This window comes from Centroberyx affinis, unplaced genomic scaffold, assembly GCF_046629955.1.
Source record: "Centroberyx affinis isolate AG114_WGS23_722 - 3 ecotype Tasmania unplaced genomic scaffold, CSIRO-AGI_Caff_v1 ptg000291l_1, whole genome shotgun sequence".
NCBI classification, from domain to species: domain Eukaryota; kingdom Metazoa; phylum Chordata; class Actinopteri; order Beryciformes; family Berycidae; genus Centroberyx; species Centroberyx affinis.
In genome coordinates, this window is record NW_027278970.1 from 277,384 (window position 1) to 292,153 (window position 14,770).

The window sequence follows — 14,770 nt, forward strand, 5'->3', positions numbered from 1 at the left end:
AAACAGAAAAGCCAGCTGTCTCGCAGGTTCGTAGGTGGGTCATGTCCTCAAGAGTTCAGCACATTGCAGTAACCTGACTGGCCTCACTGCCGTGCTTCCGTCTTCCCGTCTGTATCTGATTTGAATTCCTCATTATGCGTCTCTCTCTGTGTTTTTCGTTATCCTTGATAAGCCGGGGCTTAATGATGCGTCTCTGGCAAATCACACAAGGAAAAACCTCTTCAGCCGCCATTATTGTTTTTTCCGTTTTTTATCAATTCGATTCGCCTATCGCTGTTGTTTTTTCCCCTCCTTATCAAATTAAGGATCAGTTTATAGGCCGCTTTGTTTAGCACTCCACAATTAACTGCAGATGTGAAGATCTTCTCTTTGTAGTCCTTACAGGGGTCAGAGTCGAGCCGTTGATGGGAAGAGTTTATTCAGGGGGGAACTGTGGGGTCTATACTGCTGTGTCTTTTCTATAGCTAAGAAGTAATTGGCTCCAAATTTATACCAATGCCTTGGTACAACACTGAGACGCTGGCATGGCTCCACTGAGGACTGTGGTGGGGAATCTCAGTCTGTCATGGTTCTGGGTTAGTTAATGGGGTCTTTTCAGGTCACAAAATTGTAGCATGTCAACCAAGGTAAAGGAAGTCACAGTCATGGCAAATGACAAAGCAGGTCTCTCTCTCTTCTCTCTCTCTCTCTCTCTCTCTCTCTCTCTCTCTCTCTCTCTCTCTCTTTCTCTCCCCCACTCTCTCACTCCCTTACTGATAAGCCCAGAGAAAAGAATGTATGTTGTCTGTTCTGACTTATAGCTGCAACAAAACTTCCTGTTCGCTGATAAGGAATAAAGACAGTTGAGATTACATAATTCCCAGTGCTCCTCTGCACTTTCAAAATGAACACCAAGAAAACGGTTCAGGCCCAAAGACACGAGAGGAGTGAAGTTTCACACATGATAAACTGTCTGGTGGATATTTGCTTTGAACTAGCCCAGTGAAACATGGAAAAGACACATTCAATTTATAGTATATACTTACTTGAATTGAAAATGTACACGATACTTCTTAGGGTTTTATGGACCTAGGAGCTATAAAACCCATTCAAAACACATTCTGTGATTAAAAAAACACATGCTTGTCAGTTGGAAAACAAGAGTTATTTTCTAAAGGCCCAATCCAGAATTTATATGGCCGTATAAATCTATTCACATAGATTCAAGAAGAAAAGGACTTATATATGGAAAACAGGCTTAAACTCTCATATCCCATCATAACTCAAAATACAGTTCAGTTTGGCTTCAAGGTTCACAAACCTCAGCAGGACCCATCGCTGGCTCAGCAAGCCTCAAAATACATGCAAGACAAACACTGTGGATCCTTGTATCAAAAGCTCAGTCCATCAACTTGAGAGTGGGAAAATGCCTCCAATCCAATAAATCACAACCTAAAGAAATACAGTGTGACATTGTTTCAACAGGGTGCGCTGTACTGCAGTTATGGACTTGGGCTTTAATTCCTATAAACAAGGTTTTCATCTGACAGCAGTTATATGAAGCAATCAATTCCAAGGGCTGCAGAAAAAAAGATTATTTTTGTAGAAATCATCTTTTGCTGTACCCTTTGGACTATTTGGCTGTTACTGCGGATGTCATTGATGACTTATCCTGGTTTTATCCACAACATGGTAGGTAGGTCTCAGGTTCAGAGACTTTAAGAACTCAAGAGGTCCAGATCAGCAGCCATGTACAGGTACTTAATGAAGCTATAATTAACAACAGCAACAATAATAACAAAAACTGTAAATATAAAACAGTGCAGATTTATTGTATTTTTGTAATACGTCAAAAGACAAAGTGTGGCATGTGGAGATGCAGCCAGAGAACGGCCGTCCAATCAGAAGCCAGTCCAAAGGCTCCTACAGTTGGTCTCTAATCACACCATGAGGCCCGGGGCTCACTGACCTCATCTCCCAGACACTCCTGCTGCTTCTGCTCCTGGGCTGCTCACTAGCTTGTTTTAAAGTTCAAAGAAACTTCTAAAAAAGATGAATTCAGATATCATGGCATTTTCCCTTCGAATAGAATTGCAGAGCGGTGTTTCTCAAACAGTCAAACAGGCAATGAGACATTTCTGGCAAGAGTCGCAGACAAAGAGCGACTTAGAAAATTGTAGGAGAACATTACTTTAGCTAATATGTTAGGTTGTGACATTTTGGCTATATATAAAGTCTGGCTCTCTATGCAAACCCAGCTGAGAAGCACTAAGAAATACTGCTCAGAGAGGAAGCAGTGTGACAGCAGGTGGACAGCCAGACTCTATAACTCTTGGCACTACAAATAAAGTTGAAGTGCTTCACCTCGCTGCTCCACAGACTGGCCCAGGAAAGCGGCGCCGTTAATTGAAATGGATCAATTTTATTGTCGGGGCCCATCCTGTGCGAGTTGCTTCACCTAATGGGGGTTTGTGTTTTGCAGGACTACGCTGTGTCGACTGTCCCCGTGCTGGAAGGGCTGCACCTGAAGAGCTTCTGCAGCATGGGGGGACCGGGCCTCATTGTCATCGGCTCCAGCGAACCAGCTCAGAAAGCCCTCAAAGTATGAAGTCTGTGTATCTGTGCATGTGTGTGTGTGTGTGTTGTTTGTAGGTGCAGGTCATACCGCTACAGTGGTTTCCCTTAACTCGACCCCCTGTTGAAACTGTAGCAGTGCAATGGCTGTTTTTTTTAACATTGACGCAGCAGATACCTTTTTTTTTAAATCCCTGGTTGTTTTTTGGCTTGATCCTATTGGTATGAACAACTGCTTTTTTTCTCCCCCGTTCTGCAAGGTATTCAGCACGCATAACATTGCAAGACAGGACATCACGCATGTTGATTCAGAGCAGATTCCCCCCGCTGCAGCTTGACGGCTGCTTCCCACTGCACGCGCGTAGAAACCACCTGTCACCTTAATCCTCTCTCATTAATTCATATTCTCAGCTAATCTGCGGGGATTGCCCCCGGCGCTCGCACTCCAACCTCAATTACGAAGCTATTGTCCTTCGATTAAACGGGCCGAGCTCATTACTGCGTAAAAAGGCTTCTGAATCGATAAAGCTTCATCACCGCGATAGACCTCGAGAAAGCCCCCCCAGGGGATGCAAAATGACTCGTCATAAAGGAGAGGCAGTTTACACCCTGACAGAGACAGATCGGTCGTTTTCAGAGAGAGCAATAAATCTCAGCCCATCCCTCTGATGGAATTATCCCGAAAATTCCCAGCCGTCAACACGGGAGACTGTATGTGAACTTTTCTGACTGCACGCGTGAATGAAATGCTATGGGAGTATGCCATATTGTATTTACACGGCTTGGTCAAATCTTACACACACACACACACACACACACACACACACACACACACTCGCAGATACTGTAACCATACTGTATATCTAAGCGCAGAAGCAGACTTACACACACAGGCACACACACCCTTGGCCTTGGCAGTCCCTTGTTGCCTCCTAGAGTGATATCTCCCCCTACTGGCCGAGGCCTAAACAGGGTTCAACTACTGTAAGTGAACAAGTGAAAGTTACACGGCGCATCACAGGGGCAATTTAGACCAGTCCGTCAGACAAAATTCCCTAATGAGGCAAAGCACTTGAGAAAAATAGAAGGTCAGACTTGCCGGTTCGTACGCCAATTTCTCCGGTGCCTGAAGTGCACACAAGAAGACAAACATCTCTGTACTGGTTAAACACCCTCGCTAATTAATTATATGTAACGGCAATACGGCGTCGACTCATTAAGATTCCAGCCCGTTCAAGCGCCCCGGTGATTAGCCACTGGAACGAGGAGTGGCTGTTAGCAAAGACTTAATGACAGACTCCTCGCTCTCTAATTACGGCTTACGTCACCCCCTCTTCCAGCAATTAGCTCCTGTTTTAAAGGACTTTTAACGACCCTGGATTTGTAATTAGGTAATGTTCTCTTTGTGGGGGTGGTGAGATCTTATGAATGCTGCTTTAATGAATACAAAGTGCTTGTTTTGGATGTGGATGTGTACCCTTGGACAAAGACACCTTGTTCCTATTAAAGTGGCAGCTCCGCTAATTCGGTTCGTCTTTGTGGAACTAAATTTTGCTGCTATAGAATATTAGGCTGGGATACTGGCTATTCTATTAAGAAGTGGTATGAACTATTGAGGCCTTGCAGTGTCATAACTTAATAAATAGATGGCTCTGCAGTGGGCAAATCAAGACTTTGGATAACCAAATGTACACAAGTTGGTATATCTGTTAGTGTTGTTGTGTTATACCATTGAAAAAGCTAAGGCTAAATTGCTAATCTTGAAAATACATGCCCAGCTTTGCAGTTTGGCTGTGTCTCAGTTCCTGATCTCTTAAACAGTATGGTTACAGGGCAAATCCCCTCAGAATGTGTGTGTCTGCGTGTGTGTGGGTGTGTGTGTGTGTGTGTATGTGTGTGTGTAGATGTGCATGTGTGTAGTCCCCAGGCGATGTTCAGCCCTCCCCAAGGATGAGAATGCACATCGACCGGATGAATTTCATCATCCAGATATACTCATAACAGCAGTCATCTCTCTGCCGCTGTCATTGCCAAGCTTCAGTCATGAAGTCATCATCCCGAAATAGCCCCACTCTCTCCCGCACACACACACACACACACACACACACACACACCATTCCCTCACCGGCAGATTTTAGCCCACCAATCACCCCTCTACCTTACCCTTTACCCCTGTTTGATTCATGATTTCATTATTCCCTACAAGTCAGGATTGGATCTGCACCTCAGTGAGGATGTTTACACGCACGAGCGTTATGGATGATGAAGTGGATATTCAGGATGAGGCGCTGTTCACGATCAGATCCCGATCATAAATAAATCCCACAAGTTAACCAAATACTCTGAATATTACCATGGAAACAGAAATCGCACAAACATAAGCAGTAAACAGAATAAGATGTACGCAAGCCTCAGTGTCCGGGCGAATATTGTCATATCTGCTATCACATTAAGTTTTATATCTTGCTTATTCTAAACAGGATTTGACATTTACATGGTCCGACTCTTAAACAGAATACTTTAGTTTCCCTGTGCATGTAAAGGCACATAATGAGTCTCCAAGTCAGCCTGCTGTGCTATGTTGATGGAGCAGCATCAGAAAGTGGCGGTTAATACCATATTGTAGGTTTGTGTCTTGCGTGTATGGATTGTAGCCTTGGGAGAGAGTTGTTCATATTTATGTTGACTGAACAGATCATAGGGAATACGTACATGAATTCTGTTTTAAGGTGGATTTTCTCTTACTACCAGTGTAGACCCACTGCAGCCTCTTCTCCCTTTCCTCCTCCGCAGTCCTCTTCTTCCTGATTAGACACTTCAGGGTGCAGAAATAAACACTCTATATGGCGCAATAATATTTTCAGGGAAGAGCGTGTGTCAAGGACCCATCATAAACATTTACTTCAACAGGAAGCCAATTTCACTCTCATATCCCAGCAACTCCCATGTCTATTAGGATTTGGAAGCAATTTCAGGTAGGATTTGCCTTGTATGTGTTGCTGTTTTTCACCAGTGAAAAGAACCATTGTGAATCTTTAAAAGGCTTCATGGGAAAGATTAGTACGGTGAACATTATAAATATTCAAAAATCAATCCAAAATGCAGAGTGTGCTGATGACCGTGGTGGAAAGGCATCCAGTCCAGTAAATTGTGGCAGTGTTTTTGTTAATTGGTTGAGATTGTCGATGCTCAGGGGGATTTTATTACTTTCCAGTAAATATTGTTTTAAGCAACTCTGACTGAGCACATTCTGCTGCCCAGTTACCACTCTGCGTATTAACTGGACCTCAGCCACTATCCAGAAGTAACTCGCTGCCGATGTGCTGTAGCTCTGTGCTTGGTCCAGAGCCAGCATGACTATGCAGAGGCCTTAGGCGAAGCAGAGTATAGCAGCAGTTCTCAGCTTCTCCTGCGCTGTTACTCGCTTGGAGGAGACACAAAAATCCGAGGCATATCAAATGAGCTGAGGCAAATGAACTGATTGTCAGCAAAAGCAACTGAAAATCTAATATAAAAACTGCTGACGGACTCATCATGTAAAAATAATGTGTGATCGTGAGCATGTTTGGTTGAGTTGTAACAAAGCTAAACCTTCCCCTTATTTTTCTTAAAACTATTTTCTCTTCATCCCAGCAATTAATTCAAAAGGGCAATTTTGCATTTAGCAGTTTTAACCTAAAAGAGGACCATTGTACACTATATAGCCCAACTCCTATAATGTGAGAAAGCCTGCAACCTCAAAAGACCATTCTAATTCAACCTTGAGTTTTCGACAGTAATGAACCATGTCAGCATTTTGTATTGTTGTCTCTATTTGCGTATTATATGAGTTTGATACTTCACTGTCTTTTCATCCCGATTGAAATGATGTCATGTGATATATAGATATTGAAGATTTCGATCTAAAAGTGAAAATTTGGATTCACCTCTGTTATCATTATAATTTAGGATGGTTCAGTCCAGATTTGGATCCATGAGCAACTCTCTCCCAAAGCTAGAATAAGTGAGCTAACAATCTAGTCTCACACTCATCTGTTGCACCCACTAACAATGAATAGAAGAGCTTCTCACTTCTGGACACTGCTATTACCTAGGCTGATTTTTCCAAGTGCATGTAAGTGCATTTCCTGGATCAGGTTTACAAGGGCTATGAGGAAATTCTGTGGAAGAAGTCCCAAATTGTTTCTCTCACCCCTTTTTGCTGAGAAAATGACTTCATGACAGGGAGTGAAGCAGTGATGACTCTGATCTTTGGTGGAGTGAAAGTTTATTCTTCTCTCCACCAGACTCTTAATCCCTCTGTGTGTGTGAGACGGCGCTGGCGGTGACGCACATGGACCGTGTTTTCATTCAGGGCTGCTACAATCACGTAACACACCCAAAAGTGACCTGGGAATGTTTCTGGTCTGGACACGCACACACACACACACACACACACACACACACAGTCTGTCCTCCACCCTGCACGTCTGCCTTTACAGAAATGGCAAATCAAAAATGGAATATGACTATGAGACTCATAAAATGATGATGTTGCAGTGGATTTGCTTTATTTGGAGTTGCTAATTCTTGCCCCAGCATTTTTTATCAAGCGTGTTAAAGTGGTAATCTGTGAGTTTCTTGTTTTTTTAATTATAGTGACATCTTTGTTGCTCAGCGCTCATTGCTGTGGTGTTTCTGCACTGCACTTCCCAGAAATCACCTGTCAATCAAACAGAGTGTCCAGTACTGTGACATCTTTCTCCTTGGATTTTCTGTTGATGCAGTTTGAGTTTCTCTTTCCTTTGTCTGTTCGGCCGTGGTGGCTATCACTGCTCACGCTAACTATCCAGTTCTTCTTCTATTTATTACAAACAAACCGCTGTTGCTGCTGCCAGAGATGGAAAATGTATCACTTCCTGTGCAGCAGGGGAATTTTTCCCAGGAAAGACCTACTGGGTGTTTAGAACAGCAAATGTGAAAGCTTTCATGAATTGGGTGTATATTCAGTCACTATTGTGTTATAGCAATTGGCAATAAAGAGTAGCAAAACATCTATTTATATGAAATGAGGGCTGTGAGTATAATCAACATGTAATGCGAGTGATATAATGCCAGGTAATATGAGTTATGTGGGTATAATATAATTACAGTAAGCAAAGCATTGTCACCGTGTTTCGCCCTGGGCGTCCCCACTGCAGCAGACTTACTGTCAGTGGGGAGTGGAATGAATGAGCACATCACCAGCCGCAAAGCCCATTGTGCACACAAACCACACAAAGAAGCGCTGACGGGGTTGACTTTTCTCCCACATTTGTAATCATGGATCATCACCATCGCTCACACACCCACTCCTCCAAACCTTCAAGCAGACATCAAACGCCAGTGGGGACGTTTGCTGGGTTTAGTGGCAAATAAGCATGATCCACTGGTTTAAATCACATCGCTTTTACGTTGCTTTTCATAAACAAGGCTTAATATCCTTAGGCTCAACTTTTAATTAGTCTTAGCTTTTGAATCCGCCATGTTTGTATGCTAATGTTGAGCTCCGCACACGCCCACGCATCCTCTCCTCTGGATGGTTAAAGACAAGGGGAAGAAGAGAAGGATAGAAGGAGTGAAGCACTGGAAAAACAGTGAAAGGGAAGAGGAGAGAGAGAGGAGAGGAGAGGAGAGGAGAGGAGAGGAGAGGAGAGGAGAGAAGGAGCAGCCAGCCAGACACATGGGGTCTGTATCTGGTGGAGATCTCATGCGCCGCTTCTCAAAATACCTTTTCTGAATGTTGATGCTTTGGTGGAGGGGGAGAGGGAGGGGGGGGGTAGGATTTTTGCTTTCCGTCTCCCCTCCCCTTTTCCTCTCCGAGGTATCCGTCCGCAGATGTTCTGGTCATAAACATTAAGAGGCACCTGCCCTGCATTCTGGTCATAACATCCTCACCGCCTCCCCCCCCGCCGCCCCGACTTCCACTTGGCAGCGCGGGCGTCTCCTCGGCCCCTAACCTCCACCGCCCATCCCACCTTCTCCCGTCCTTCAGATTACATAAATAACATGACATCTGCTGAGAAAGAATGTCTGTCCGCTCCTGTGTTCTCCATTAGGGCCCCCCCCCAGACCCACGGTGAGTGGTTTGGGCCAGCAGAAGGATGCGGTGCTGCCTTTGGTATCGTGGCCTCACCTATGACTAAATGTGTCTGACTCTTTCTTTGTGTGTCTGCCTCTCTGTGAGTCTTCTGGAGTCTCTTTGTCTGTTGTTTGTTTAGCTGTCTGATTGCCTGTTTTTTCTGGCTGTCTGACTTTCTGCCTACCTGCCTGTGTGTCTCACTGATTATCTGTATGACTGTCTTCCTGTCTGCCTCTCTGTTTATTTATCGGACTGTTTATCTGCCTGCAGATCATGCAGCAAATGAGCGACCATCGCTACGACAAGCTGACGGTGCCCGACGACCTCGCTGCCAACTGCATCTACATGAACCTGCCCAACAAGGGACACGTGCTGCTGCACTGCACAGCAGAGGAGTTTCCAGAGAGCGCTAAGGTAATGCTCAGATAGTCTCGCATGCACATACACACTCTCACTCACAAATTCAAATCCAGTCCTAAAGTTGCACCTTTGGGGTTAAGGAACACCGTCAGGACAGCCAATGCAGCTCAACAACACCCTGTTCATTTGGAGGGTTTAGTGGCTTAAATTATCAGCTCATTTGCTTTGCTGTGTTTCATCCAGTCCAAACCCCTGAGAAAAACAGCTAGCTGGGGAGGGAAACCCTGTAGAAGCCACCTGGTTCTCCTACACAGCCTAGGTCAGCTAGTCAACCACGGCCTGTGCTGGATTTCTTAACAAAGGAACCTGTGGTTGGACCTGAACTGGCCTTTTTTTTTTTGGATCATGGCTCTGAACACAGACCATGAGGCCGGATTCACAAAACCTTCTTAGGAAAAAATAATCGTCCAAGTGATATTTTTCCCCCCTGACTTTAGTCTTAAGAAAATAGCTAAATAACTGTTCCAAATTGTTTTGTACATGAAAGTACTGTTGCTTGCAGCTAGGAAGGAAAATCCCCCTTTTATGCTTGTTTACATCACGGTTGCCAGGTAGGCTGTAATTCAGAAGAAACCAAGACAAGTGCGTAAGAGATTTGACCAATCTTACAAAAAGTATTGAGGAACTGGCATTAAGAGCCTTCTTAAGAATTCCCTTAAAGTTCTTCATAGGTAACCAGAAAGAGCCTTGGTTACAGTTACTCCCCCCTATCCTTTCCCCAGATATATGAAAAGTGTCTTTTGCTGAACCTGAACTGTGTGTTGGCTGTCTCATGTGACACATACAACCATAAGCTTTCACAAATTCCTCTCAGACATACACTGAGTTACTTAACATACATCAGCATATTTCTTTATGAGGTTTTTTTTTTTTATCCGATGAGTTGTGGCTTTTGACCCCATGACACTTGGATGTCATTTTTCACAGTAGCTCACTGTGAATGACATGTTATTGTCTCACTAAGTCTGTTTGGGGTTTGGAAAGGGAGAGCAGCAGCCGTGTTATTTAGACGCTTTGGGGTCTGTCCACATCACAGCAGTCAAATGGAGCTCCTGGTTCTCACAGGATTGAACCCAACACCCTGCAATCTACAGAGACAGTGCTCCGACCTCAAAATGTACTCTGTGGTGAAAACCCCAACCTCCAGCAGTTATTTTTAGAAGGAAGAATTCACAAAATTATGCCTCTTTGGATTTAGATCCACTGTGAAGGCTCGATATTTTCCGGGAAGATTAGCTAGGGGAATTCAACTTGTGTGTTATGAAATCCATTTGTGTGTCTCATGCTTCCTGCTTTGGTAAAACGCTTTCTAATGGACCGTAGATGGCTTTAAAGCCAGCTTTCTAAACTTTATGGATACATATTTGAGGAATGTAAGATCGCCCCAGGACCCAGTCCAGTCAAAGCTGGCATTCTTCATAAAGCCACAATCCATTTTGGGTCCCAAATCCCTGCATAAAACACAAAAAAAGAAGACAAGCAGTAAAATTGCATGGATGGTTTTTATCACAGAGTTGATGGTCAAGTCTTGTTCTCTGTACAATAGGTCTACAGTTAGTACATGTTTCCCAAGGGAACTCCTCTCTGTGTGATGGAGAGATTTACCAGCTCAGACACTGCCAGTCCGCAAGATTTCTGCTGCTTTCGAACCCTAAACATTGTCCGTCCTAATCTCCGGTCTATTTTTAGTTTGCTCGTGAAGTTACATAACAGCCCCGCATTCACAAAGGCAGGGGGTCATGAGAGAGGATTGGTGGGGTCGACGGGGGGCGGAGACGGGGCATCTTTATGGATGGCAGCGGCGACGGCTCCGGAGGGCTGGGTGACGAGATAAAGAAACGGAGGAGACAAAAGCCCCAGTGAAATACAGCAGCCCCTACTGTGTGGGATCATGCCACCCCCGCCCCCCACCCGGCGTATAAATTTCAACCGCAGTAATGAGAACTCAGCTGGAAATGATCAAAAAAAGAGACACTATGGAGGCGGAGACATTATAAACGGCAGGAGATTTACTGATGTCGTCGTGGTGGAGTTTGGCAAGAAGCGCAACTTTCCCTGACTTGACCCTCTGCTAATGCATAGACTATAGTCTGAACAGCAGTGTCTTTCAATGGATGGATAGGGACTTAATGTAGGGACTTAGTCCCCAGAGGAGACAAAATTTCCTGTTTGGGCTGAAAACGGCTTTAAGAACCAATGGTCTAGAGTTACGGCATGAGCATGGTGGAGTCAGAGCATGACCTGTTGCATCATGGGTCTTGCTGTTCGGGGTGACAATCTGTTTAAGCAACCAGAGGTGCTGTCTTGAATAAGATCCCATTAAAAAGCGATCTTTTATTATAGGCTTAAAAACATGGCGCTTGGGCCGGCTAGAGCCTTCGTCAGCCATCTTGCATCATGAGAGAAGAATTTGTTTAGTTGGTCCCTGCGGCTGTGCTGCGAGGCCTAGCTCCGTATCACAGCAGGGTTGAAGTGAGAGTTTAGAGAGAAAAATATCCTGGTTTGGAAGACTGGTAGGAAAACACTGGTTTTCTTCTGGAAAAACTCCACGGGGTGACACATTGCTTTACGAGGGTCTTTTGAGAATGTCGTAATAGTTCTCACTCTATTTTTCGATTTTTTGCCGGGAGGCTAGGATCTCTTCCTGAATGCTTGTTCGACTACTTCACATTTTGTGTCCCTCTCCAGAGCTTTCATATTACAGTACTCCTCAAGCTGACAAGCAGAATAAACAAACCTTAAGTGTTGCATAACAAGTTTTCCCTTTCGATTTCACTATTGTCAGTTGATCCGCACTTTAGCCTTTTCCTAAGAAACTTGAGGTAATGCTGGTCAATACTTACTTTTTTTTTTATTAGATTTTTCTGTCTTTAATCCAACTTATAGCTTTGTCCAACTTATAGCTGAACACTATGATGTTTTGTTGACGCCCAGCCAAGGTAAATTCATAAGAACCAATGTCGAAGATGTACGGAAACCTAGTATGCATTTGTTGCCTTTGGAAACGTGCATGTACATTACCACTGAAAATATGAAAAGTGAAACAATAAATGTATGGGAACCTATGAAAAAAAAAAAAAGCTAGTTTTGTTGAGAAGAAGTTTTGGCCTGGTATTTCCAGTGATAGCCTTGTGTGTGTGTCCTGCAGGTGTTTGAGAAGCTGAAGGACCACATGCTGATCCCCGTGTCCAACATGGAGAAGGTCAAAGTGGACGGAGCCCTCACATGCTGCTCCGTCCTCATCAACAAGAAGGCCAACATCTGAGCGCGCTCACTGGGGGGGGTTTCTCAGTGCATGGTAACCAAGCGGAGCCTGTAGCCCGACCACCAAGGATCCCAAGGTTTCCCAAAACTATCTTGGCACTTTGAGGCCAAGAAAATATGCATCTGTTGTACCTTTTCTCCCCAAAACACACTTGATTTACATCTCAAATATATATGAGTAGTGTATTGTATAGTTGATGTACAATACAATCAGAAAATGACACTAAGTTTCAAGTTATCTGTCTGTTGGGTTGCAATGGATCAGATGATCTTAGTGCTAAGATAACTTGGGAAACCCCCAGATCAGTGTGATTTTCCACTAACAGGTATAACAATTAGGACAGCAAGTTAATGGTAGTCTTTTTGTTTGCTCTTGACTTGGATTCACTGTAACATCAATTTTCCATAAGAAAAGTGAATATGAAGTGAAAGAACAGGCCTTTGATTGTGGGTCATGATTGCCCTCCATGTTTTTTTTTAGTTTTTTTTTACTGTATTTGCCTCTGAGAACAATTAAGCTAGAACTCCTCATGAATTACAAATGTATCCAAGGAGGGAAGATCTGATCCCAAATCAATAGAGAGCAGCAGAAAATCATTTCAGCCTTGTTGCCATGGTGAGACCCCCTTCTGATCCCAAACATCCCCCAGTGCTCATGTGTAAACCAATCCTCGTGCTTACTGGTCAATGTTTACAACCCTTTAAGAATCATGTAGAACACTGGAAAAACGAATCCAGATGGACCTGTTTGATAGATCTTTTTTGTTTCTATGAAGAAGTACAGTATTACCCGCATTGTGCTGTCTATTTATGAAGAACATAGCTAACACAAACAGACATCTATATAAATGATATATATACAGTAGATATACTGTATATATGCACCATTTTGATTGTGATTCTTTGTGTTTGGTTATATAATACAATTGGGCCTTCATAATTCATACCTCAAGGAGTTTATTTAGGATAGAAATGAAACAAAACCTTCCACTGCTGTTATATGAAAACCTCACAATTTCATTGTAGCTGTTTAGCATTTTTTTTTAGATAAAGGTTCCATGGTTTCTTTACAGTTGGTGCTTTCATGACTCCCACTCCCATTGTGTATTTTCAAAAATGAATTGCTGTCTATCTGACATTTAGGCTGTTTTAATTTCTCATCTTAAAAATCCAATTATTGAAAAGCTATCTGTTTGGATTATGAGGTTTTGGTCTGACTGCAGCGTTATGATTGTGATTTTCTTTTGGTTGGTTATTAATGATAGTACTGCCATAGAGACCTGAGGTGCTCTTACTTTCCATGAGTATTGCTTGCTGATCATTGTTATTGACCCTTATCTACTGAAGATGAAGATGATTTTGTTTTAGCCATTTTGTATCCCTCCCAGCCAGCCTTTGTTTTGATTCATTTGGGGATGCAAAATGGCGTAAGTGGGAACAACCCATTATTAAGCTGTGCCCCCCCCCCCCCCCCCCCCCCCCCACACAGAGGACTGATACCCCCCCTGCCCTCTGTGTGGGATATGTATGTTTCCATTATAATCGTTACATGAACTAAGCTCTCATTTACTCCAACATAACACCTCTGCCTCTTCCACTTCACTGTGCCTCTGTGGAAAACCAATGACTTAACTACTGCTGTATGATCCTGAAGGCACGCTAGCAGTTTTCTTTCACCATTGGCCCTCCCTGTGTTGATGATTGCACTGTTTCTTTTTTCTTTTCTTATCCTTTTCCTAGCCCCAACACTGTTTAAAAACATGCTGTGAAATTGATCCACAAAATCCAATAGCACCAAATGTGACTGCAGTGAGAGAGTTTGCACACAGAAGCAGAACAACCCAACATCCTTCTCTTAGTTATGTTTCCCAGTGTGTTCACACTGGCAGCTGCCAGCGGTAGATTTAAAGTATGTTGATGAAGCTCTTTTTCTTAGTGGCCTTATCGCTGTTGTTGCTAAATTCATGTCAGAGGCCTGCAGATGGCAAACACAACAGCCTCTACTCAGCCTCTGTGTACGTGTTAACGCCCATCACCTCTTAGACTGTGCTGTTTCTCAATGTGATTGTAAGTGAAAGTTGAGGAAATGACATCAGTAGGTGATCCAACGCCTCCCCTCCGCAGCCGTTTGGGTACAGGCAAGCGGGCAGTGATGAAACACGGAAAGAATTCCTTTTGGGAGGAGAGGCTTGTACGCCAGTAAACACTGACTCTCTTAAACTCTCTCCCTGTCTTTCTCCCCGACTGTCTCTCTGTCCCGCTCTCTCACTCGCTCTGCTTATTGCCTCATAGACAATTCTGGGGTAATTTATGGGCATGATATCATACAGTCTGGCGAACGGACGTGATGGCCTGCCGTTAAAGAGCATAATTTGTGACACTAGTAGTATATTTTACAGGAGGCAGTTGGCCGGATGAGCGGTGATACCATAG

The 14,770-nt window shown here is 43.7% G+C and overlaps 1 protein-coding gene across 1 annotated transcript in view; it reads left to right on the forward strand.

Moving 5' to 3' along the window:
* ddah1 (dimethylarginine dimethylaminohydrolase 1) overlaps nt 1-13,799 on the forward strand; it is a 60,174-nt gene extending 46,375 nt beyond the window's left edge. Inside the window, exons 4-6 of the mRNA XM_071514983.1 lie at nt 2,462-2,581; nt 8,924-9,067; nt 12,222-13,799. Coding sequence (XP_071371084.1) covers nt 2,462-2,581; nt 8,924-9,067; nt 12,222-12,338 — 381 coding nt within the window. The 3' untranslated portion in view covers nt 12,339-13,799. The remainder of the gene's footprint in view (nt 1-2,461; nt 2,582-8,923; nt 9,068-12,221) is intronic.
* The last annotated feature ends 971 nt before the right edge of the window (nt 13,800-14,770 follow it).